The sequence below is a fragment of the Zootermopsis nevadensis genome, unplaced genomic scaffold (genome assembly GCF_977971745.1).
Source record: "Zootermopsis nevadensis isolate Lab colony 2312 unplaced genomic scaffold, Znev_1.0 Znev_ptg000020l, whole genome shotgun sequence".
NCBI classification, from domain to species: Eukaryota; Metazoa; Arthropoda; class Insecta; order Blattodea; family Termopsidae; genus Zootermopsis; species Zootermopsis nevadensis.
In genome coordinates this window covers 7,842,990-7,869,726 of record NW_028259152.1, presented here as the reverse complement: position 1 = coordinate 7,869,726, position 26,737 = coordinate 7,842,990, and the positions used below count along the sequence as shown (strand labels likewise).

Below are 26,737 nucleotides of genomic sequence, written 5' to 3'. Positions count from 1 at the left end.
CATAAACAATAACCGTTCGACCCTTGCAACGGAAATAAGTATGTTTTCGGCTAGATAGGGAGCGTATTTTTAAATACTGTTTAAAAGCCACTGCCCCATTAACAAACGTGCCTCTTCACACCCCCTGAATTTTATATTCTCCTCCTATCTCTTCAGATTCGAGTCCAACATTGTCGTCTTTTAACTTCTGCTCTTCCGACTGCTGAAATACATTTCTTCAGGGCATAAGGGCTTGGTCCAGTTATTAAAACTAGTTCCTCATCGAAACAGAACAAAGAGCAACACGTATACCAGACGTTTTCTGTGCCAGTGTTTAGTGGGACGGCTGTATGATAACCACGAAAACTTGTGTCGAGACAGCTGGTCGGGGGACCTTGCAGATGCACACTGACTACCAGCCAGCAGTCCGGCAAACAAAATACAGGTAGGACTCGGTTTACGCGGCTTCAATTTACGTCCGCTTCACATTTGTGCCTCTCATAGATCACGATTGGAGGGGGTGATGAGTCATGACTCTGCCCAACTTCCTAGACACAGATGGCCCCGACGTTGTAATAAAACTATAATACTAAATTATAAACTACGGCCCAAAATTTAAATAATTAAACAAAAAAGGGAATATAAAATGCGACGAGAAAAAGCAAATTACATTAATTGAGGAATTGATACAGTTCTACAGCCATACTATAACTTATTATCAGAAAAGAAGAAAACCAAACAGACATCCAATCTATCGTTTTTAAAGCAGCAAATTTTATTTCTTTTTCTTAAACATTGTTATCTTAAACATTATACAATTTTCAATACGTAAATTTCACAAAATAAAACATTCTTCAAGTATTTTGTGTTGATTACTGAAAATCTTGGAACGGAACCTAATGTATTTACATATGTTCCCATTATATTTTTGCTTCATTTTATGCCGGAAATCTCAGGAACCCAACACCGGCGTAAAATGAGTCCTACCCCTAAGGTTTCCCTGACATGACCGTGGTAGGATAAGAGACAAATTGAAAGATTAATGCGTACAAAGAATGACAATAAAAATGGATCTCAAAGGAACAAGGTGTGAAAATGTGGACTAGATTCAACTGGCTCAAGATATCCGAAAGTGCGGGTTTGTCAAACTTCAGCTTGGAATGGAAAAAAAAAATTGTTATGATTTTCCTCGCCCATGTGATGGAAGACACTTCTTGTTAAGCGTTCCTAAACAGACGAGTTTGACATGCCTGCCACAGACTGCCGTCTTCAGCGAGGGTATGCTGCACGTTTGAACTGTGTCCTGCGGCCAATATAAGATTATTATAGTCAGTGCATTCGCGGAAGTGATCATGAGCGGACAGGACAACCAAGAGCTGCTACACGTAAGTGATATATTATTCTGCATCACTTATCTTACATGTAAATACTCGTACACTTACACGGTACGCTACATCGTTTACTGTACTTATGTAAAGTTTTATTTTTCACGATGTTTATTAACTGAATGCATAAAGGAGAAGTCATATTTACTTTATCTTACAAATTCAACAACATTCGGTAGTTTTTTTAATGGAAAGCTACACTAACAGTTGTAGATCATATTTAATTTCGGCTCATGTCGGTCAACTATAGCCATTATTTTATAATGTTTCTAAAAATACCTCATGGTACAAAACATTCGTACATGATACATAAAGTGCCTCAATAAGATCTGTAACTTTTTATTTTTAACTTGTGAAATATGGTATATAACTTACTTAACGAAATATAAAGAGAATATAATTTTGTACATTTTTGGTACATTTATGCACGTCTCCCATACTAAGTGAATCACTTATCACCATTGAATTGCGTGTGTTCAGGCTGCTAATGGAGGAAACGTCCTCCAGATATGGGGGATAGCTACAGCAGTAGTTAAGCAGGACCGGACAGATGACAAGGGGTGGTAGCCCAGTTTGGGAGTAATAACGCGTTACCGCAGAAATAGGACGCTACGAAATGTTAGAAAGGGTCTCGGGCTTAGAATCTTTGGTACGACCAAGTGCAACTTAATATAATAGCAGACTCTTCCTCGGGGCCATCACATGGATGGGAAAAATCATATAATCGCTATTTTTACTAATTCCTAACTTGCTCGTTTCTCTCTACCTTCTCACAAGTACGAACATATGTGAATTTCACTGAAACACATTTCCAATTATCTCAACTTGAATATACACAAAACAGCGATACAATGGTAGCCATGACATATATTTGAATCTTAGTAGTTATTAAATGACTTTAAATGCATTGAAAATATGTTGATGAACGCTTTTGAAGACTGCGGTTAAATTATCAAATTTAAATATATAAGTGGCATGGTACATTTCTGCGCGATCGTGGTGTACGATGCCTGACACCGCTTGTTAATATTTGCTATCTAATTTTGTACTGATCAAATTTTAAGTTCAGATAACGTGTCAATCACCTAACCTTACATTCGAGTCATAGACTGACATGACCGAGAAAAGTTAACAAACGTTTCAGCTACCAAACATGTGTGGGTTAGTTTGTATAAAATTCAGGAATTCCAAATTTACTGCACACTTTCTTTAACACAGCCTTATTGAAGTTCGGTGAGTTCCATTCGAAGATGAACAGCAGTTCTCTCTACATCAAAAGAGAACAGAGATGCAAATAAAGATGTCTTCTTCGCAGGATCTGAAGTCTTTGAACTTGTCCTCAAAGTTACGCCTCATTGACGATTTTCGAAGCGTGAGTCCAGTTCCCCATCTAAGTAATATTATTCCACACCGTGGTCTATAATTCTGTCACCATCATTCGTTATTAAATTCGTATCTGCATCGTCATCAGGACATTTTGAATATCCTGGGCCGTACACCGTGTCGGGCTGCATAAAACTCCACTGACGCGCTCTTGTGAACACGATAATGAACCTTCGAGTTCCATAAAATACAGGCGGAATTTTTGACTAGCTGAGCGACTATTAGTTTCTCAAGAAGTGCTCTGACCCATGGAGTTCTGTATCAACTGTCAATTAGCTCTGTTTCTGCTCAGAGTAACATATTTACTGTTCGTTTATCAGTGCATTTTACAAGCATAAATTACTCTGCCCATGACCTGTAAGGTCAAATAAAAACGCAGTTTATCGAAGAACGCATTGGAATTTCGGTACACTGCAAGACGCCATCCTACAGATACTAGAAGCTTTGACTTTCGTTCATAAAAACAGGTAGTTTCTTGCCTAGTTAAGCGACTACTAGCGTCCAGTTTTGAAGTAAAAGATTATGCAACTGCAGAAAAAACATAATACAAGCACACAGGTATGAGTAATCGGTCGCCTTATATCACAGACCTATCGACCATCCTGATTTGTACTCGTCTGGCTAGGGTGAAACAGAAATCCGTATTTTAAATGAAGCACCCTACAGTGGAACTTCTGTTTTTAACCAGTGAGAGCACAGTACGATAGTTACGACGAAGATGAATGAGGTACGTACGTTGGGGGCCTGGAATCGGGCACATTCACTTGTGAGGAAAAGAGAACCACATTCTGAACTCAGACCCCCACGTCCTTGTACTGAGTTCATGTGCTGGCGATAATATGTGATGTATTGGGAACTAGCGGACTAACTATCAGCTGTTTAAGAAGGACTTTACTATGGGTTTTTACACAGATAAGGACTCACGCTAGCACAGTACATATGGATAGCTATGTTTGCTTGTTTCGGTTTTGAATATGAACATCGTGCTGGTAAAACTTTCACCAGACTAATACAACACACTCAAGTTCTAAAGGGGTCTGGCTGTGTGCTAATAGAATTCTGTTCAGAATACTAGACGGTGGACAAAGTCCAGAAACCCGGTGATCGTAACTGTGTAATACAATTTCCACTGTCATAGTGGCCCCATCCGCAGAACGGGTAATTCGAGTTCGAACCTCTTCTGCGTCCCTTTCTGTAATTAAAATAACTTCAGTTATCGATATAAATTACTTTTTATGTTCATAAATAACTTATCACGTCATTATATTTTTCCTTCCATATCATAACTATGTATTATTATACACTAGCTCTTTTATAATAATCATTTTCTTCATGATTCCTAAATGAATGTATTATGAATTTTCAGCACAATTTAATTACTGAATACATAATTCTTACTAGTGAGAACGATGTGTTGTAGTTCCAGCAATGGGAGAGAAAAACAAACGAACGCCAATAAGCCCGTGTTTTGTTTCCAGAGCCCTCTGAATGGCAGCTGCTCCAATAAAATTGAGGGGGCGGAACGGATTGAAAATAGCGCCATTGTACAAAATGTGAGTATAAGACAGTCCCCACTCACTGTGTGTGTCCGTGTTCGCATCTCGGCACAAAGATGGGATTTCTTATGCTCTTTTCCTTCCTCAAGACAAAATTCTGGGATAGTAATAGTTCGCGACCGCTTCTTTTCACATTCTTCTGAGTCCTCAGATATATTTTTAAAAGGACCAATGAAACAAAAAACAGACCAAGTATTCTTCTAGATGTCATGGCCGATTTGGGTCTTGGCTTTTTCGCTGTTGATATTTCTCAAAACCGTGTTGAGACAGGGGTACCACTCCTTGGACGAAGAACAATACCCTCGCAAGGTCTGCACTCAACACTTTCTTATAGGTGATACAACTTTATTTAATCCTTGACTTCGTTTATCACAGTTTTTCCAAACTCCAATTAAGACAATTTGTAAAACTACATGGACGAAGGTTCAGTCCATTGAAAGTCTTGCACCACCAGTTCAACAGTTTTTTATTGGTGCTATAGACAAAATTGATCCTTCGACTCTTCTAGCAAGAGTTTTCTAAACAATAAATAAGACATGCTGCAAGACTGTGTGAGGCATGAGACCATCGCCAAGGCCTCTGATGTCACGGGGCAGATCAAGTCAGGATAACTTAACCCCAGCGAATTCCAAACTGTTATACCAGCCTTAAAAAATTTATTATTTTCCTTGTATGACTAAAAGAACTTTGTTTATAATTTCCACTGAACAAAACTAGTTTTGCTCACTCATAAGAAGTCCGCACGTTCGGACAGATATTCGTGAAGAACCTTAAGTTGATATAATCCTCACGTGTTGAGTTTTCACAAGTCTTTACTTGACAAAACAAAGAAACAAAAAATGTATTTTGGTATCGGAAAAATATTTAAATAATGATCAGCAGATCCATGCAAATTATGAGCAAAGTTAATAACATGTTTTTTTCCAAACTTGACAACAACTAAGAACATCACATGTTGCGGCTCCGACGTAATTTCTGGCACGAATTCGTGCACACTTTTTATCAAGTGAAAACAGGTCAACAAAATAATTAAGATGAAAGGGGGATGTGTGGTATAAAACGGACGACATTTGTGATTCGTGCAGGTTACATACAAAGTTACTGATAGGTTAATGCAGTTAATGATGCTACGTAGAGATGCGCATGCAATTTGAATGGGGAAACACGAAATTCGAAAACAATTTTGATTTTTGAAAATCTGGAAAACGGCCAGCACGAAGGTTTAGAATATGGAAAGATAACATTAAGAAAGCTCTGGTGACATGATAACAGCTCAATGAAGCTGAATCAGGATCATGTCCAAAGGTGGGCTGTGATACTTGTGGAGTCACAGCTTTGAATGTGTGTACAATACTTTTTCATCGCATTGTGAAATCGAACAATGTTTAAGCCTAAAATAAATATTTCTTTTATTCGGGGCTGGGCTGTTGGCACAGCCAATCCCAGAAAGCAAATCAGTTACTGCAGTCAATTAGCCAGTCAGTTACTGTGGTCAATTAGTCAGCCAGACTGTCAGCAAATTACATACTGCAGTCCAGTAGTCGGCTAGCTAGTTCCCTCCTGTTGTCAGTCAGCTACTCTGTCTGTCTGTCTGTCTGTCTGTCTGTCAGTCAGTCAGCCAGCCAACTAGTCAATTAGCTAGGGAACTGGAATGACAAGGCTCCACCTCATCTCTGTACAGTGGTAGAAACAACAGATCCACTGTGTTTCATCAGCCTGAATGATGCAATTCGCGATCACTGATCTGATACCTTTGACATTATACAAAGCGTGTGGCAAAGTAATTGGCCCTGTCTGTCTGGTTTTCTTGCGGAAGTTGATTGTAACCTCGCAGGTGAAATTTTTTGCTCAAGGCCAATTAACTGGTTGAATAACTTAGTACGTAAGATTGGCATTGGGTAATAATAAACAGGCATATAAGCAAATGTAGACAGCTCTGGGTTGGAAACTGGAGTCAGTTCTTGTCACATTAACATAAAATTTAACAGTTACAGATTTTGCCAGCTTGTGGGGAGGCATAGTCAGTTAAAATTTGCTTTAATTAATTTAATCATAAAACATAAATGTTTAAAATTGTGAATTGATCGTTTCCGAACTACAAGATCTGTGTTTCAGGGTACAGCAGATGATATCTCAGACCCAATGTGCTCATCTAGCTCCCCCTTGCAGCTGCATTTTGAGGATATCACATCTGCAGCATTCAAAGTTAAGTCTGCCATCCTAATCACACCATGCATGGTGAGTACCCAAAAAGTCCTATTTGATACATGACTGTATTGAGACCACAGAATGCAGGAAATGGACAATGGTCCCGTCTGATATCAATATTCATATAGTTTGTTGGTCTGTACAGACGGATCTGAAATTTTTCTGATTCATGAAGCAGTAAAATGGCAGTGGGCTGTCTGAAAACCAGTATCCTATGCATCTCACATTGAGCAGTACCAACAATAGCCTAGAAATTTAATTATTATTAATGCACCTAAACATGTTAATTTATTAAATAATAATTAATACTTTAAAACGTACCAGAAAATCAAAGGGACATAAAAATTGCCCATTGCACCCTCATAGTACCCCTATTCTTGTATTATATGAAAAAAGTATATACATGAGCATAAACGAAGTTCTTACTTGTCAGATGTATCCACTTCCAAGGATATGAGACTCGTAACACATTTCCGCCTCCATATTCTTTAGGGATGCAGCAACTGATTCCAAAACTTTGTCCTCTTCATCATCACCTGTGGAGTAAAACATAATATAGATTTGTTTATGTTAATGTTTAGTTTTGTGGATAGGAGGAAGACAAAATATTCCAAACTTAATGGTAGGAAGAACTTCTTGAATTTAATCTCTTCTTAATTTCCTTGTTAATACATGTAATATTGTTTTCCTACACTCTTTCCTAAATATTTTAAATATGTCTCATTATCAAAGGGTCAAGTGCTATTTATAAATTAGTACATCAATAAAATCGGATTTTCAATAATTCAGTAACATTAAAAAATGACATTTTATTTGAAAACTCTGAATGGATGAAATATGTTGTGCATAGGTTTGTGTGTGTGAGTGCGTGCATGTGGAAGAGAGAGAAACCACACATGATAGACAAAACATGTTATAATCCAATACAGTGGATTCTGGTTAATTGGGACACATCGGGACTTGAACACTTTGGCCCAATTAAGCGGCTGCCCCAATTACGCGAACTTCCACGTAAAGAGTTAAAAAGATTTAAAACTAAAAGACAAACTCCCATTTATTGAGATGATTTATTGAGCAACATACTGTAAATGAATTCTGTAAAAAATGGTACACATCAGAGACAAATATTTACACTAAAAACAATTTCAATTTAATGTATGTAGTTCTTAACAGTTAATGATGTTCGAGGAATTTATCAAGTGTCCCCTGCCGTGTTCTCTCGATTGACTGCAAATGAACAAAATCTGCGCAGGTATCTAGTGCAGATTCAGAACTGCCTTCATTGCCTTCCTGCATGAAGTTGCGTCGTAATCCAGCAACAAATTTCTTGGCATCCTGATTAGTCACTCGCTGAAGCTCAGGTGTGTCGTCCTCATCACTTCCCTGGTCTTCTGATGTCTTTTGGTGTTTGTTGCAATTTGTTTAACAATTGCGTCCTCATAATCTGCATTTTCATTGTAATATTGAAGACTATTTTCGATGCATGCACACTCTTCGTAGTTTCTAACGTGTTGCACTTCCAAAATGGCGTCATTTTCACTATCGGTCGTATCTGGCATCTCCAAGCCTGAATGCTTAAAACCACAGTGAACAAAGCAGTTCTGAATGGTCTAGCTGCTTATTGCTACACTGTCTGAATACGCACGTGTTCGTTACTGAGTGAATCAGCGATGACTCACTGACTCCTCCACGCCACACGCCACAACACGCCATCTAGCACTCAATGTCCCGATTAAACGGCATGGTGTCCCAAACAGGCGAAGCAAATTCCGGTTATTTTATCGCTTTGTTTTTGTTCTTAAATATTTGTCCCAAATAAACAGCTGCCCCGATTAACCGGAATCTACTGTATATGAAATTACTACTTAATTTAATTATATGTTTACATTAATGATCATTGACTGACAGAATGGTAAATTCAAGGTCACTACATAGGAGTCCAGTATATAAAGCTATTATGTGTCCTAAGATAACCTTTGCTATCCACTTAGCTGTGCCCAACTCTTATCAGCTCTCATCAGAGTTTAAAAGTCAAACTGTCCTACAAACATTTCTAAAAATATCGATATTTCTGAGTCATACTTTACTACTGTTTATCAGCCACTGAGGGGACAGAGTACGGTGTCATTATGAAGCATTCTCGTGGTTCTGTAGAAAGGAGAAGGCTAAATACGGAGCAGTATTGACACTAATTTGTTCATTAACCATTAATTTATTTTCAGAAATCCCATCTATCTGAACTGACAGGAATGGATGTTTTCCTCAAGAAGGATTTCCTTCAGTACACAGGCAGGTCTGTTATAAGTATCAGTAGTGTCAGTATCCCTCAATGATTAACAAATTAAGTATTAACTACTAAACTACCTACATACACTACCGAATGAACTGTCCGCCTAATTCACGGACATTCGAAGTAAACAATTATTTGCCTACAAATGCTTAACTGACTAACAAAATAAATAACTACTTAACTACCTACTTAATAACCGTTTAACAGAAAAAATAAGTAACTAAATACTTTACTGCCCAAATAATTAACTAACTGCCTCTGTGTATGTGACTCTGATTAACTCATAGCAAAAGTAAGGAACTACTTAACAGAGTAACTAATTAACAGAGTAATTGCCTGACAAAGTAAATAACTAAGTACCTATCCACATACTCATAATTATAACAGCCATTCTTTTACAGTCAAACATGACAAACACTGTGTAATGTTCACTTTGCTAGGCAATCGTAATGAGTTTTAAAGTTCAGAAAGCACAAATGTCTATTGCTCCTTCATGCTTCAAGTGATAATTACACAGTGTCATAACAGAACACTGGTACATGGGACTATATACTTGGATACTGGAAACGACCCGTTCTTCAAGTTCCTGAGCACTACGGGTCCCAACTTTTCGTTGGCTTGGTCTATAGACATTCGGTAGGACTCCTTGGACGAGGGATCGGCCCGTCGCAAGGCCTCTACCTGTGCACAGGACAGCACAACACAGAAAAAAGCGGACACACATCCATGGCTTGAGTGGGATTCGAACCCACGGTCCCAGCGACCAAGCGGCACAAGGCCCACGCCTCAGACCGCGCGGCCACTGCGGACCCCATGGACTATATATTCACAACAATGTCAAAAATAATCAGCAATTTTACTGTTTCAGTATAATTCATAAGCACTTTCAGTAACTGTCTATTTTATCAATGGAGATATAAATAATATTCTATAATAATTAAACACTTTAGTTATTTCAGTACAATATATTTTAATAGATTAATAGATAAAGAACAGGTGTTCTTCTGAAACGCTGGTGCCCACCTACACGTCTACACAGCATCCCAACCCAGACGACCACTGTGGATGTCTTCACCACCACGAGATATATCGTAGTCTTACAGATACAGCTAGAGTACAATGTATTTTGTCTGTTTTTAGCTTCAAGGAAAGAGGAGCATGCTACGCTCTCATCATGCTGTCAGATCAACAGAGGAGGAAAGGAGTGATCTCTGCATCCCTTGGGAATCATGCACTGGCACTGTCATACCATGGTCACAAACTTAACATTCCTGTGACAGTAGTAATGCCTGTAGTAGCTCCCATCATGAAGATCAGGGCATGTCGACAACATGGAGCCAGCGTGGTTGTGCAGGGGAAGGACATGGGAGAGGCAAAGAAAATTGCCATGCAACTCTCAAAAGAGCGAGATCTCATATATATCAATGGGTAAGTAGTACCGATTAGTTTACAAGAAACTCAGCCACACTGCAGCATATGAAAATACTTTAAGAACTCAAACTTTTGTCTAATCTAATTTCTTGGTGGTAGAATTTCTTCCGCACAAAACGTAATGGACATACTTCCATCACTCGGTGTTCAGAAACTAAGTAATACCATTTCATCCATTTGTTATGCCTCCATTGTAATTGGTAGTGGCATTTCCTGCACATCAGCCATAGTTTTGCGTTCTTAAAGTAGGTAGTAGCACTTCCTCTACTCCAGATTAAATTGCTACTGGGTCCTTCTCTTTAAAAACATCCGGAACGTGAAAGGTAATACCGATTAAGGTACTAGGTGCTTGAAGAAACTCATTCTCCTTATAGATTCAAGGCAGGATATGTTCTTCAGATGGCTGTCATGGAGTGCAGTGGAAATGTAATGTGATATTGCAGATACGATCATCCACATATCATGGCTGGTCAGGGTACACTTGGTCTGGAGATCGCTGATCAGGTCAACGATGTGGATGCAGTAATTGTGCCTGTTGGTGGTGGTGGTCTCATTGCAGGAGTGGCTCTCGCAATAAAGACGCTACATCCCAAAACGACTGTCATTGTGAGTAACATGATTTCTACTAACACTTTAACAAGATTTCATAACATTTGTAATTTAACATGTACTAATTTTAAAAGTAAAGACAAAGTTGTCTAGGTGCTTCATGAAGCACCATGACATTAAGATGTAGTGGAATTAGATATAAATGTACATGAATTCTTTATCTTGATACCAGATGAAAGTGACTGCAAACTTTAACATTCTGGTCCTGAGGAATTGGGTAGGAGGCTGGGTGGATACAAAGATGGTCTGGATGTGGTAGCAAACAGGATAATCCCTGCTCTGCTGCAAACTGAACCCCAACCATCCAGTCAATAGTCTGTCACTTTACTAACTTAGCTCATAGATAAGAGACTGATTTAATTCTCATTTGGGATAAATGTATCTTTTGTATGTTACTCTGACTGGAAGTTTAATGGAAAATACAAAGTACTTTCTGTATTGTGTAACTAGGACTGTTTGTTTCACTCTTCATAATCTTTATTATTTAATCAAAATAACTTTAGTAATTGGTACATAATCACTGAATAACATATTACAAACAATTACAGTGACTTTTGCCTCTGTCCCTTCAAGCAAAGTCTGGGATTTGTTTTAGAAAGGCCATGACCACTTCGTCTGACATTAATTCACATCTAATAGACAAGATTACGTAACAGCTTGGTGTTTCATGTTATGTCTCCTTTGTAGGGCGTAGAATCTGAACGATGTGCAAGCTTCTCAAGAGCACTAAAGGCCGGTAAACCAGTTTACACGCCTATCGAATCGACATTAGCGGATGGGCTGGCTGTGCCTATGGTCGGTTATAATGCATTTGCTACGGCTGCTCCACTCATTGACAAAATGGTGAGATATAAATTGTAGAATGATGAAGCATGGATTTGCTGAAACAGTCCTTATTACAATATAAAATAAGTAAACACACAACTATTAACACTATATAAAAGACACTATTGCCATACGCGTTTCAACTTCAAGAGGTCATCATCAGTGGCATCAGGGAAATTAATTTTTTAATCAAATGGTTTAAACTGGATTTAGAAAATAAATAATGAATAGGATATTTAACAAAAGTATTTCAAACGATACTGCACTAGATGTTGTTAAATACCCTATTCATTATTTATTTTCTAAATCCAGTTTAAACCATTTGATTAAAAAATTAATTTCCCTGATGCCACTGATGATGACCTCTTGAAGTTGAAACGCGTATGGCAATAGTGTCTTTTATATAGTGTTAATAGTTGTTTGTTTACTTATTTTATATTCTAATACACTACACGGTATGCAAAGTTTTAAGTCCTTATTACCTGCTACAGTGTTAACTGAGAAATCACATACCATTTCTAAACTTATTGTCTCTGGTTCAGCATTGATAACACCAAAAAAGCCTTCCACTGGGCATAATCCTGAGCCAGTGCCAATCGACTCCCATCCTCACTACCAATTTCCTTACAACCCATCTGAATATTATCCTTCCACCCCCTTGATATTCCAAGTGACCACCTTCCAAGAGCTTTCCTCGGGAAAATAGTTTATGCATTTCTTATCTCCCCATTTCAACACCATCTCTACCCCTCACTATACGACATCTTACGTTGTTGGTTCCACAAATAGCAGGGAAATTCTTGACTAGGTGACCAACTATCAGTTCCTCAAGTAGGAACGTATTCCATTAATAAGCTTTTATGTGCTACAGGTTGTGGTGGAAGAAAAGTGGATTGCGATTGCAATCCTGCGTTTGGTTGAACTGGAAAAATGTGTGGTAGAGGGGGCAGGAGCTGCTGGACTGGCTGCAATCCTTGCAGGACACCTTGACGAGCTTAAAGGAAAGAGGTCAGTGGTACTAAAACTTTAACAGACGCATCGTGTAATAATACACACACAGAGGATGATCCATGGTGAGGTTATGGGCTGTAGACTGAATATACAGGATTTGAGGTTCTCGTGGTGGAAAGTATGATGATGGAGGCAGCAAGTACGTTTGAAGCACTGGCAAATATCTACCAGACTACACAGAAAACAACCCAGAAAACAGCAATCTAAATACACCGAGTTCATTTTCTGGAAGCAAACTGATTTGGGGCCCAGTGGGTACTGTTCGGGGTTCTCAAAGAGCTGATAACACACCTCTGTTTAGAACTAAGCTTGAGAAGCCATGGAGCTCATGTCCACCCTGTTGATACAGAGCATCATGCATTTAACTTTAATATATTTCTCAGACAAAGCACATTTTACAAAAATTGGTACAAGAGCAAAGACGTAAATTTCATTTGTGTTATTTTTAATACAGCAATTAATAAAACACATGGAAGTGTAATGTATGGCTGTTGAGTGTTACATGTGCTGATGAGCTTCATAGCTACAGATTTGTATTTGCAATGAACGAACATCAAAGTCAAAGGGGCGTCAAAATCGAAATACTGTGTTTGTGAAACATGTACAGAGTGTCCGAAAAAGAGTGAACATTTTAAATATTTTTACTGAGAAAATAAACAGAGCTAGGAGAGTACAGTTTTCACCACATGAAACAGCAACTGAGAAAGTTTTTTCTTACCTTTCTCCATTTCACTGCACTTCGACCTGAGCGTTCTGTTGCTCACACAATGTCCATCCCGTATTCAAATGCCCGGAAAGCGCTGCACACATTTAAGACGTGATTCCATCCACAGAATGGACGATGCGGTTCTTGTATTAGTTGTTGCTTAATTCGGAGTTTGTACGCACAACATTTTAATCGTTTGTGAAACACATCATAAACCGTGGATCGTGGGATGCTGAGTTCTTGACTCGCTCTTCGCACAGATTTTCCCGGGTATGGTTTCAACATCACGTGGTGACGTGGGTGGCCGTCCGGGACTTGCCTTCAACTGCTCCACCCATCTCAGAAAGCTTTTACGAGAAGGAGGTGCCCCATACATCGTTCTGAATTTCCTTTGCACAGCGGTAACAGATTTTGATTCTGCCATCCACCACACTCAAGCAACCTTCTTCTGATCGAACGCCATTCTTGACAGCTGCCGAGTGGTTTCCGTAATGCAGCTGTCGCTCAACTGACGCATGCGCATAGTCATGCGCGCTCCATATAACAAATATCGTATGTAAAACATGGACAGATTCGCTGTGATGTGATGAAAACCGCACTCTTCTAGCTCTGTTTATTTTCTCAATAAAAATATTTTAAATGTGTGCACTCTTTCTCGAACATTCTGTATATTGCAAACTGGAGTTCTGTTTTTCAAGTTTTTAAGTACCTGCATGTTTAAACAATATCAGGCATGTGTCATGTTTAATTTATCTAGCATCACCTTTCTCATTTATAGGAGTATGTTGAGTAATTCTGACACCTAAGTTTGCTGTGGTCATATTAAGTATTCTTTTAAATGTGTAAGAAGGTATTTCATGCGCTTGAAAACTGCTGAAGTACTGTCTGCTGTGTTTTTAGGGTTGTTTTACCATTGTGTGGTGGTAACATTGACACAACAATCCTTGGCCGGTGTCTGGACAGAGGTCTAGCATGTGATGGACGTCTTCTGAAGTTCTCAGTTACTGTAAGTGATCGACCTGGTGGCATTGCAGAGCTATGCCGACTTATGGCTTCAATTGGAGTTTCTATCAAAGACATTATGCACGAAAGGGCGTGGATACAGTCGGACATTTTCAGTGTTGAGGTAAGTGTAATCTATGTATAAAGTTTATTCAATTGTAAACTACTGCTTCCCTGCTGCTTCTATTGCGGTTTTTAATTTTTTTACCTAAATATGCTATTCTGGACTATTAAAGCATTATTCAAAGACCAATATTAATTTACACTTACATACACTGATTAATGAAGAAAAGGAACAACTCTCACATTTACTCATGAAATCATACTATATTCAGAAATTATGGGGTTATAGTGGTCTAGCGGTTAGAACGCTGGCCTTGTAATCCTGGGGTCTCGGGTTCGATTCCCGGCGGTGCCCGAATTTATAACTTGTGTTGGGCAAGGCCGTGGTATAGGCAACACGGAGGTTTCCTCCGGGGGCTTCCCCGGTTTCTCCGTGGCATCCCAACAATTACTCCATTCACACACAGAAGAAGGCAATGGCAAACCACTTCTGGATCATCTGCCAAGAACGTATATGAACAGGTCTCAGTCCGAGAAAAGGATGGAAGGATCCTGTTCATATGGACCTGTCGTCAGACAGAACACTAAATAAAAATAGTGCAGTGCAGCCTGGTAGTTCACCCCTTCACATCCTCTTTCTTATAAAATACATTTTAATATTATACCCTCATTTATATTTAGATCTCCGAAGTGCCTGCATAAATTAATTCTTGTATAGTATATTTATCATTTCTTCTCTGTGTGCTACATGTCCTGCCCATAGTAATATTCTCAATTTAATCATCCAACAGTATTAGATGTAGCACGTGAATTATGAAGCTGTTCAATGTATCTCCATCCTCCCGTTATTTCCTCTTTCTGAGATTCAAATATTTTTTCTCAGGACTTCACCTGTAAATACAGTAGACTCCTGATTGTCTAGCACTGAATTAACTGGGTTCTATCTGGTTTAAACAAAAATTAAAAATTAATTTTAAAATTCTGTCGAAAAAATTAGAATGTTTAAAAAAAGAATAAGTTGCCATCTGTATGAAAGAAAATGTAAAAGTAATTTTGTATTTGTTAATGTTTAGGCTTTTAGATTTGACATGGGAACATAAAAAAAATTAATCTGAATTGTAGCAAACATTTCCCTAGAAGAATCTCCTTTTAACGTCATCATGGATAAAATTTGGTATGTTACAATATGTTATTTCATTCCCAAATGTTCGAACTTTGCCGCATTCTCAAATAATTTATTAAGTATCCTTACAATACAATATATTCTGTTTTCTGGCAAAGGACACAAACATGTAATTACTTGTAAGATTTGAGGTTTTAACAGCGGTGAGTATGAAGATTTCTGTCTTCTGGGTTGTTGCCTTCGTCATCACGGATGATGGAGGCAATATGAGCTCTGAAACGTTGGTTAACATCGACCAGACTACACAACGCGACAACCCAGAAGACAGAAATCTTCATGTAATTATTTATTTGTCAGTTTACTCTGCAGACCAATCTCCTTTAATAGCCTCTCACACAGTTGCTTGACTTATTTTGCTTCATAACTTTCCTTCTATACATTCCTAAGTAATGACTTGCTTAGCGTTTAACAATTTAGCGTGTTACATTGATTCATTTGTTTATTTCGTAGGTCAAAGTTGTGTGCGAGACTCAAGATATTGAACATGCCAGTATCCTCAAGAGGATATTGTGTGAAAATTATAAAACAGTTATTTTTGGGGAGATTCCTAGCCCAGTTCTATTGGGTGCTGAAGACGTGTCCACAAATCTTATCTGAGTAGAACATGATAATGTGTGTACAAGTAACAATTATTTCTGAATTTCTTCTAACCCTTTGAAGCAGAAGCTCATCTCAGTAACGTTTAACATTTTGTTTTGTTTCCTGTCCTTCAACTATCCCTCCATCTGTATGTCCTTACCTAAACCACTGTGTATTTACGGTCATTAGGAGATAGATAAATATTATAAGATGTCTCCTTTACAAAACAATTCATGTGGAAGCAAATATTATTAAGTATGTGTAAAAATGTAAAAATATTTCTATAAATAAAGTTGGTAGAAGGGAGATACAGCCTTAACATATGATTTGAAGGGAATACATTTAATCTTCAGTGAAATCCTAACTGTTTCCTTCTTCTTTATTACGCCGTCTCCTTTACAGGAGTTTGGCGACATTTTATGAACAGGATCCTTCCATCCTTTTCTCAGACTGGGACCTGTTCATATATGTTTTTAGGCAGGTGATACAGAAGTGGTTTGCCATTGCCTTCTTCTGTGTGTATGGAGTATGGAGTAATTGTTGGGATGCCAAGGAGAAACCGGGGAAACCCCGGAGGAAAACTTCGTGTTGTCTAGACCACGGCCTTGCCCAACACAAGTTATAAATTCGGGAACCGCCGGGAATCGAACCCGGGACCCTAGGATAACTGTTTCCTGGTGGGTCATATATCAGAACATTATACAGAATACTGTAATTGTAAATTATAAAAACCTGAACTGGAACACACTGGCACACTTATGCATCAACTTCAGGGTGTTTGTTGTGGTGGGCAAGGCCATGGTATGAGTTGTACGTCAATAATAAGTACCTCCACATGCTACATCCCCTGTTCATCTCTCCAAACCAGGCTAATCATCCTATTAAATGTTTTAAATATCTATGTGTTCACTCATCCAAATCACTTTGTTAAACTGTTTAAAGAAAATATGTCACTCTAAAATCAACATTAAACAAATATTCCTACCTAACAGAATAATAAAAGTAAGAGGAATGAATGTTGATAAGTAGGAGCAACCTTTATGGTAGGCTCATAGATGGTAGAACAGTAAAGTTTTGACCTGAACATCGATTGTGTAGATTTAGTTTCACATAACTGATACTAGATGGCACTTAATGTTCAGTTTGTTTCCCTTTTCAGCATTTTTCAAATATCACGTTGTGGATTACGGCCAGTGTAAGGCCTCGGATATAACCACACGGGAATACTTCCAGTCTTCTCAAGAACTGCTACTGTTTACCAATAAAGATTAGAGAATGTGCATTTTATCATGAACAACAGAAAAACAATGTAACACAGTAACAGCAGCACCATCCTATTAACAGCAAAGCAGAAACACATTCAAATAACAAAGTTCAAAAATGTAGTATACAAGTTAATTTCTTCGTAATAGTTTTAAAATACGAAAACGAAAATGAATCATATCGACTAACTCTGTGCTATTACGTCTGCGTAAGTTCACACACAAACCTGTTATGTCATTTAAACTACACTTGTTTTCCAAAGCACAAAAAATGTTTATAGAAGAAATTAGTGTTATTGACTTTCGTCCGATGTATTCACTGAATTTCTGTCTCAGTGAACTGATCTCAAATATTAGGATGCCAATGATGATAAACTGCGACTGTAAAACTGTATCAGCTACTTCTGAAAACATGTTTTAAGCACACAAGCCGCGCTGTTTCAACAAGTCATCTTACACCAAAATGACAAACGTCACGGCGCAAAATTTAGAATAACTCTAGAACTACAGGTTGTCCCAAAAATATGTATACTCAGCAGCAACTCTGATGGCTGCCTGTCAGTCAGTTGCTAATCGCGGTGATCATTTTGAATACCTACACTAGATTCCCTAATTCACTACGTGCAAATACTAACGTATTTAATGGTTTAGTTCATTAAAATGTCTTTATTTCATTAAAAGTGTATATACATTTTCCGGGACATTCTATATGATTTACCAATAACATAGGTGTATTATGTTACCCAGCTGTGTAATTTTAAGCTAGTCTCTCATGCGTAACAAAGCTGTCGAGCAAGTGTTTACTATTTTTTCCAGTCAGAAGACTTAAACCAAGACATCTGGATCTAAGTAAGGAAAAGAAAATCATAAGTTCATTCCTTCTCTCATTTTTCGTATTACGGTATGATTCCAGCTTGTGAAGTCAAGTGGCAAGACTCTTTCGATGGGAGATCAGACCATTACAAGGCCTCTACCATCAGTTCAGGAGATTCGTATTGATTCCACAGCGAGATTCAAGCCTTGATCTCTTCTACTGCAAGCAAATAGACTTTCTAAATCCTTATGAAGACAAGTAGTAGGACTTCTTGGCACTGGAGTTCGTATTAGGGAGGATCGAGGTTCGAATCTCGACCCGGAGACCATCTGTCATAATTAACATTTCCTGCACTTTTTATCAGTCGCTCCAAAAACAAGTGAAACGGTAACTTGAAACAGGCTACGGTCGTTTGTTTTCATATGTCTACCAAGAGTCATATTTCGAAAATGGGAAAGAATCGAATCCTTGGACCATAACAAAATGAATGCATGCACTAACATCCATGCTCTGAGCGGGAATCAAACTCATGACTCCAGACGGAAAAACTGTCTTGTATAATTGCAATATTATCGTCGACAGCTGTCCAACATTACAGAACATGGTTAAACACTAACTAGTCTGTGCTCATGATAGCTTGCATCAACGTGCAATAAGACAGGCACATGTAAAACTGCCTCTAATTAGGCTACATGGTTACACAATAACCTTCGCAGTGGTAAGAGACGTAGTGGTACAGTATGCCAAAGAAACACCAATCCCTTGCAATGCTCTAAGTTGTACTATGACCTATATACTGCGGTGATTACATGTTCTAGCAGTTCTAGATTAATTTTATTCTTCTTCTTCTTCTTCTTCTCAAGCTCTACAGTCCACTGTGAACTTTGGCTTCCTGCACAATTCCAGATTAATTTTATTACACAGGCATATAAATACGTTTATGTCACTTAATCTGAGTTCAACCTGAATTATGTGCGAGTATTATACTGTAGCAGATGAGTTGAAGAGACATAAAAATGACTGAAAACGGAAACAAAAGGTATCCCTATAACCCACAAATTTAATCAGAACACAAAATCTAAACTCATTATTTACGTATTCAAGTTAATAAATATCTTTGTTTCGCCATCATTGCCTGCAGGAGTTGGTTAATTAGGATATTCTAGATCAGTCGCAATATACGCTACCATACAAATTCAACAAAATGAAACAGACATCATTATCTAATATACACTGGCTTCGTAGTTAATAGACTATCGCTTTTGTTTTCGGGGTAACTGCACAGACTGTTCGTTCTACTACCATGTCAGAGCGTCAAATGCGGCTAGCGAGTGGCCTTTTTTTGGTTTCACCATACATTCCACAAATCTACAGACTCGAAAAATCGAGGATCATATTAATTCTGCCAATGGACTCTGTCCTGACCCAGTTGAAACTTTGTAATCTAATTCTCTAAGTATAATATCAGTATTATCTTCCCGCCTATACTCAGATCTCCTAAATGGCATTTTCTTGAGGCCTGTCGATATTATTTCAGCATCAAAAAATCAAAATTCTTCTGTCTCTGCTTTAATATTCTACTCCTTATCACAATAAAATCTTCACTTTCATTCTACCCTTATCATAAAAACAAGCGGGTATATCCTGGGCACATCCTAACAAAATTATATTCTTTTCCCCTCTTCTACTCGTACTATCCTTTCTAACTCCTTTTCCTCTCCTTCAGTCCCTGTGTTCAGTTTATGCTTGTTTTACCTGACGTCGGAATATTTCTGTTCGTATTCCAGTGAGCGATCTATTGTCACACGACAGCATTGTTTCTGGCAGAAGGCATGCGATCTGCGTGTTACGTTGTACGTCTATCCCCAGTGCACGATTGTGTGAAGTCTTGTTTCGGAGCTCCGAAGTTAAGTCCCTCAGATAGATATTCAGATGTTTTGTGTCCTTCCCAGTTTTCGCTGCGTGTCCACAGGAAATAAAAGGGTAGGCTACTTGTACTTAGGCGAAGTTGAATTAGCAACTTCTCGGCTGGAGCTAATGGCTGTAACTTGATAGTTAGGCGTCTATGAATTGTTTATGAGCGTCGACATATTGCAGTTGGCTTGACAAACAGTGAGCTCAAAGCTATGGAGTGCTCTGTGACATTTTAGAAGCCTGGCGCAACTAAAACAATGTTCCGAAACAGCACAAACCTAGACCCTGATCTCATGGTTAGCGCACTGAAAGTGTCTGAAACACGACAAAATATTTAATTCGTGTCACAATTATAACACTACCGTTTACACGGTTGTTTACATACAACCCACAGAGAATACAGTATTGAATACATTTATGGAGTATGAATCCATTAACTTCTCTGTCTATCAAAGTACTCTCCAGGTTCAAGCTTTGTAAAGCCACGCATTATTGGAAAAGGAGTCCGGAATCTTTGGGAAAACTACAGCCTCCATTTTCAAGGTAGGAGTGACAAGAACTATGAATTGAGATGCAGAAAAGTGAAGAACACGCCCGCGAACACCGTTCCGATATCAACCTATTCACTCTCATAAGAAAATTTGGCTAATGAATAAATGACGTCATATTCATGACACTTGCTGTTCCTTGGGCAATTGACTGCCACTGTACCCTAAAACGACCCAGTTTACTGCAGTCAAATCTACACAACGTATTTCTAACATCATCGAGTCTGCATCATAGCTTTCCCAGGTGATCTCTTCTCAAGGGTCTTCCCAGCCAAAATTTTGTATGCTGTTCCTGTGTCCTCATTTGTACTAATTGTGAAACACGTGAATAGTTTTCTTTATCGTATACGACAAACAAGGTTTTCGGGCTCTTATTTTGAAAGCCAGGTCACGTGACCCATGTCCTGGCTTCAGAGTGCAGCTGTCCGCTCCGTGTTACACGTTTCCCGCCCCTCTACACAGGTAGTCTAGCCACCGCGCGAACAAAAGTGACACAAGACTCATTCCACGTTCCGCACCTGGATGTCTTTCAGTTGCTCAAAGGATTAGCGTCGATTTGTGAAACGCAGGTTGTTTTAAGTGATTAATGTAAAATATAAAGAAGACAGTAAGTTCTACGGACAAAAATTCGTAAACTTTTTCACAATTTTGTATAAAATATTTAACAGTGTAACTCTGAATCCAACAGAATATCTAAACTACGCAGGCGAAAACTGTGAAATTAAACACAAAAAAACAAAATTTTATTAACTAAACTAATTAAACCTTTCCCTGACACGAGTTAACTATTTGCGCCTGGCATATGCACACTAAAAACCACGACCAAAATTACTTCAATGAGTTATATTTTTTTAAAAAACATTCCTCTTCCTCTATATTGTGACGTAGTATAATGCAAAAAAACATGGCCGTGTTTCCAAATATTGTGCGTTACAAGACGTTTAATTTTTCCCAGTAAACCAAAACAAAGTTCATAAAAGTTTGATGACACATTTAAACGCAATTTTACTATATGAAACAGGCTGTAGTTTTTCAACGACCATGTGTTTTTTAAAAATTATTTTTTTTATCTTTTCGCTGTTAAGACCTGGCTTAGGGAGACGAAGGCATCGATGAGATGGTTATAGTAGAATAGCTCTTAGAAAAATAATGTGGACTGAATTCAGCTGGCTCAGGACAATGTTTAATGACGAGTTTTTGTGAACACGGGAATAAAGGTTGGTATCTAATACACTGCGTAGATCTAACCCACTTTTCTTCTGAAATGCAATTAATCGAACTGTATCAGAACTCCATTACACAGAGCTCTGGCTGGCAGAAACAGAAACTTGTTTCAAAGAATTAGGCCGACAGTCGCATTACCGTGTTTCTAAAGTCCAGGGTTCTCTTGGTATGAACGCGTGACGGTGGTGGCTATTAATAAATTGATGGCGGTTAGGAAGGACAGAGACACGGCGTTCTTTACAGTTCTTTAAGTGCTATAAACAATCCAGATATAAGAGTGAAGCACTAGTCCTTACGAGTTTTTAGTTCATTTAACGACACTTTATCAGTTGCGCATTATATGTAGCTACACACCTTAGTCACCAATGTGACTTTATACGGCTGGATGCCCAAAGTTCGATTCTCGGTACGTTCAGTGATTTTCTCTTCCTCTTAGCGCCCAGACCAGCTAGCTATCCAGGCTCATAAGAATCAAATCGTCTCTACCTGGTACGGAGTTTAATAATTCATGTAGCTTTGCCTCCAATCCAATACTTCTTATCAGCAAGGTTCTTGAGTGCAGTCAACATTACACTCGGGCTATATAACGTATTAGTAAAACTTTCTCGATTGCAGAGGTTGCAGCCGAATCGGAGGCTTATTGCAAATTTATTTATGGCTTATTTAATGACGCTTTTGCAGCAGCTCAGATTATATAGCGTCGAATGATAGGATGGTAGTGAATAATGCATTGAAAGAAAGTGTAAGGACTTGCTGGCTTTCGTGTAGGGTATTGATGGTATTTAATGTGTGATACACCATCAGAACACTGTGGCAAAATATTAATTTATATAATATTGACCAAACTGCAATAAAACACAAGGTTTTACTTGAACACATAGTTATCCTGTGTGTAAAATATACAATATAAAGAGTAGTAGAGCTGTTCAGCTCACTTGTACAAAAATTTAAAAATTAAGTAAAATACATAAAAAGACATAGTGCAATTCTCCTGTGGGTGTGTCCTGGACTTGGCAGTGAGTATCGTTACGATATTAGTCGCTTTCTTCCGTCCCTAAAAGTAACTGCTGGCCAGTAGAAATTAACGCTTCATTCCCATTAATTCTAGCTCAGCGTTCGCAACCATTTATAAGCTCTGTACGTGACACAGCATTGTAAAATAATTATAAATTCTTAGGTTGTACAGTTACACTGTTTCAAGCTCTAAGGTCACATGATTTTGAATGAGATAGAATAATGGTTACGAATGGTGAATGCATAAGGAGTGACTGGGAAGAAAAATAATAGATTTCAGACAGGACAGTAGGTACCCGAGAAGAGATTCGAATCTGGTATCTTCCAGTTGGAAGGATAGATTTTTAAATGGGGGGCTTCTTACTAAGTACTCTTCAGTAAGTGGATGGAACACACAGCACGGACTGGGAAAAGAGAAATGCATAAAACTTAAGTCGAACGATATTAAATTGGTCCTTAAGAAATGTGTTCCGAATGTGTGGGCTGAGCATATGATGAACTTTCGGGTTGCAAAAAAACTGGAGATTCCTCAGATCACGTAAGCGACTATCAGCCTGTTTAGTGAACAAATATCCCAGTGATGTAAAGAGAGACAGCGCATGTTGGGAGTAACGTCAAGACGTATTCTTACGTCAACAGTGGAGCATCGCACTTGTCTCGATTTTGCAACCAAGATTCCAAATCGCCGCTTGCAGCGACACGAGATGGGAGAAGCAAAGGAACAGGTTTTTAAACTTTCTTTCTCGTCTTCTTTTTTGTGGAAGAGGAAAAAAGCGAAAATCCCTTCAGAGCCGAGAGTAAGTTAAAGTGAGGCTTAGCACCCTACATATCATCTTTATCAAGCACAACCACTCCGGGGGTGATAGAAGGGATAAACCTCCCCTCGCGCCGGTTGGCGTTTAGGCAACAAGGGGCTATGTGTCTGGAATAACAAATCGGACAGCGCGGTGTCGACTTCTTTTGTGACTTTGATTTAAGAGGCAACTCGAAACACTTTGAAGAACAAAGAATATCCAAACAGTTTTTAAAAATTCAATTCCTACACCTAAGAATACACGAATACACAATCTATTACAAAGATCATTAGGTTGTTTAAGGGAAACACGCGCTCTTTATTCGGAGAAAAAGACCTAAATACATTGTGTGTGTGGTTGTGTTAGGGCAGAGTTGCTGAATAGTAAAGGACTCAGTACAATTATCACTAAAGCTGAGAAGCTATCAGTGGCTTACAAGCTCATAAGATTCAAGCCCTTCTGGAAGAATAACAAATTTCCTCGTTATACGACATATTAAACTTTCTTTATTAGTACGTACTCTTAAGAACAAATATTTCCAAGGGGACCACGTTCTACAATGACAAAAAATGTCAAAATTACTGTGTTGGGTATTTTTTTTTAATTTTTACCTGTACTCTTTCAGTAATTAGCTTTTATCCTGTAAAAGTTAATTAAACAGTAATAAGAACCTTAAATTCGTTTTTCTTTTAATTCCATAACGATCCTTATTTCCGTGTGTTAAAATTGCTTCGGTTATACAAGCTTCTAAATATTTTTAAACAATCTCTAAATATCTACATGTGTCTAGCTGCGTTACTATCGATATTTTTTATCGTTATTTGTCGCAAAATGGTCCTTGCCATCAAGCAAATGCAATATCGGATTTCCTCTCCATGAATTGAAGAGGCAGACAAATGCCACCGACTATTAAAACAGCATTTGAGCGAAGACTCCATTATGATTCTTGTGCATGTAATTCCATACGAGAAGAAAACCGAAATACGTTGCTAGGATATGGAAGTCACTTACGCTCACAAATGACGACGGCTGAGTTAAGTTCTGAGAATTGATGGAGCCCAAACTGGAAGCTTTGGGCGTTGTTGTGGTGCCAGACCCTCAAACATGGCAATATTGTGGCCACGGGATTAAACCCCTCGACAGTCACTGATAATTTTGTGTGTATCCATTCTTACCAGACGACTCCAGTCAAGTTAATGGTCAGTGAAAAGTTTGGATAGTACTAGAAATGTAGCAATTTCTTCAGCGAAACAAATTAGCGTGAAATATAAGCATTATGTTGCAGGCAAACAGAATATTTACTTTCGTTATCTTCTAAAGCTATCTATTTCAATTCATTTACTTGTTATTAAATTTCTATAGCTTATCATCTTCCTTTGTTATATTGTTTTCCTTTATTTTTGTTTCATCTTTAACAAATTTTCAAGTTTCGTAACAACTGAAATTACATGAATAAACATAAGCATGCTTTAGGTAGATGCTGCATGATTCAGCTAGTTATATTTTCATTCTAACTAAGGTTTAATGTATGGATTATGAGTCCTTATGCAGAACGAGACGAACTGGAATTCGTTTTTCCTCGCTGAACAAACTCAGCGAGACTTTGACGAGCATAATTACTGTAAATGGAAGTGGACTGGGCGTTAACAAGAAGCATCTGTTGGGATACCTAACAAATAAAACCGAATTACGCTCAGCTCCATGAAAAAGGTATAAAATTAATCCGAAGTTTTCTGCTATATTTACAGGGAAGCAAACAATGTGTTTACCTAATGGAGAATATTACACAAAGATACAATTCATAAATTAAACTGCTCACCTGGTATTGTGAGGGATGTCAGAGTAAGTAGGTTCGGATTGCAGAATTAAGAAATGTGTACAAAACTTTGCTCCGTTACCATATGCTACACGGAGAAAAATAATTGGAAGTAAGATTTGAGGTTCTCACGGCGGTGAGTACGAAGATGGCTGTCTTCTATCAAAATCGGCGTTTCTGATAGGCTTGTGGAAAGTTATTTAATAGTTAGGCCTCTTACGAGACATTATATATCAGAGATTCATCAGATAAAGGTAAAAAATAAAAGTACAATGGAACAGAGTATAAGCCTCAAGAAAGTCTGTGAGTCCCACTATACTCACTGTATATGATATATCCGTAAGACCAAAGAGGCTGTGATTGGCTGAGAGGAGGGAAGGAATTCATTAGAGTTTTTATGAGGAAACCTCTTCTAAAACGTTCATTGGAAGATTGGGAATGAGAATAATATTAATAACATTCATTGTAAAATAATATTAAAAATATATCTTCGAAAACATGTTGGTAAAATGTGAGGTTCATGGAAATGGTGATATTACACCTTCAGAATCTAATGCCGCAGAAAAAGTATTTTAGTTACTCTGTTTAGTAGGGGCACCGTCGCTAAAAGCATATATTTTTGTACACCCAGTTCGGAACAGTGGGATGTCCCACCTCTGGTCTGACAGTTCGCAAAATGTATCACTATATGTCAGCATGAGTCCTTGTTGCATGTGCGTGGATGCAAGCCAAGGCGCCATTATGTCAGCTTGTGTCTAGGAGAATATGCGACATAAAGCCCGGGAGATATATAGAGGTGTATTTATTCTTTGCCGTGCTTCTTCTTATCTTGTCCGAGCAGGCTGGCGTCCAGGCGTCCGTAATTGTAGTTCCAAAATATTAATTGTTGCCATTGCCGCGGTCTTATGACTATTACTGCGCTCTGGTGACGAGCGTAATTAATGAGTTATTTAATAAGCTTATGATACTTGATACGACACTTTAAACAGTTAAATAACACAACTAAAAAGTTATGAAGAACTGAAATTATGATTCTGTTCCTCAACCCGCATATAAAAAACTGTTCGAAATTTTAATTTTAAAGAACAACACATCATCATAATTTATGGATTACTGACCTAGTTCAAACGACCTGAACTAA

General features: G+C 38.2%; 2 protein-coding genes across 7 annotated transcripts in view; one reads left to right on the top strand and one right to left on the bottom strand.

Moving 5' to 3' along the window:
* The window catches only part of LOC110832430 (uncharacterized), a 51,117-nt gene extending 44,158 nt beyond the window's left edge, over positions 1–6,959 (bottom strand). Inside the window, exon 1 of the mRNA XM_087351649.1 lies at positions 6,938–6,959. The gene's annotated coding sequence lies outside the window, so the exon portion shown is untranslated. The remainder of the gene's footprint in view (positions 1–6,937) is intronic.
* Positions 1,208–18,173, top strand: Srr (Serine racemase). Of its 6 annotated transcripts, none has more exons than XM_022069430.2 (10): positions 1,208–1,364; positions 4,226–4,300; positions 6,419–6,541; positions 8,734–8,804; positions 9,942–10,229; positions 10,676–10,838; positions 11,529–11,684; positions 12,538–12,674; positions 14,284–14,509; positions 16,082–16,516. In XM_022069430.2, the coding sequence occupies exons 1-10, from the start codon at positions 1,332–1,334 to the stop codon at positions 16,226–16,228; spliced, it is 1,419 nt and encodes a 472-aa protein (XP_021925122.1). In that variant the 5' UTR covers positions 1,208–1,331; the 3' UTR covers positions 16,229–16,516. The 6 variants fall into 6 exon arrangements, with proteins under 6 accessions (XP_021925122.1, XP_021925123.1, XP_021925125.1 ...); XM_022069431.2 differs by having other exon boundaries at positions 6,406–6,541; XM_022069429.2 differs by lacking the exon at positions 1,208–1,364 and adding an exon at positions 3,167–3,305.
* The last annotated feature ends 8,564 nt before the right edge of the window (positions 18,174–26,737 follow it).

What these genes read in the sequence shown, in the direction of transcription:
- Srr (XM_022069429.2), top strand. Translation starts at nt 3,270, where the DNA reads ATGCAACTGCAGAAAAAACATAATACAAGCACACAG. An exon ending in ATAGCGCCATTGTACAAAAT is followed by an intron (nt 4,301 to 6,418) that starts GTGAGTATAAGA and finishes TCTGTGTTTCAG; the next exon opens with GGTACAGCAGATGATATCTC. An exon ending in ATCCCAAAACGACTGTCATT is followed by an intron (nt 10,839 to 11,528) that starts GTGAGTAACATG and finishes TCTCCTTTGTAG; the next exon opens with GGCGTAGAATCTGAACGATG.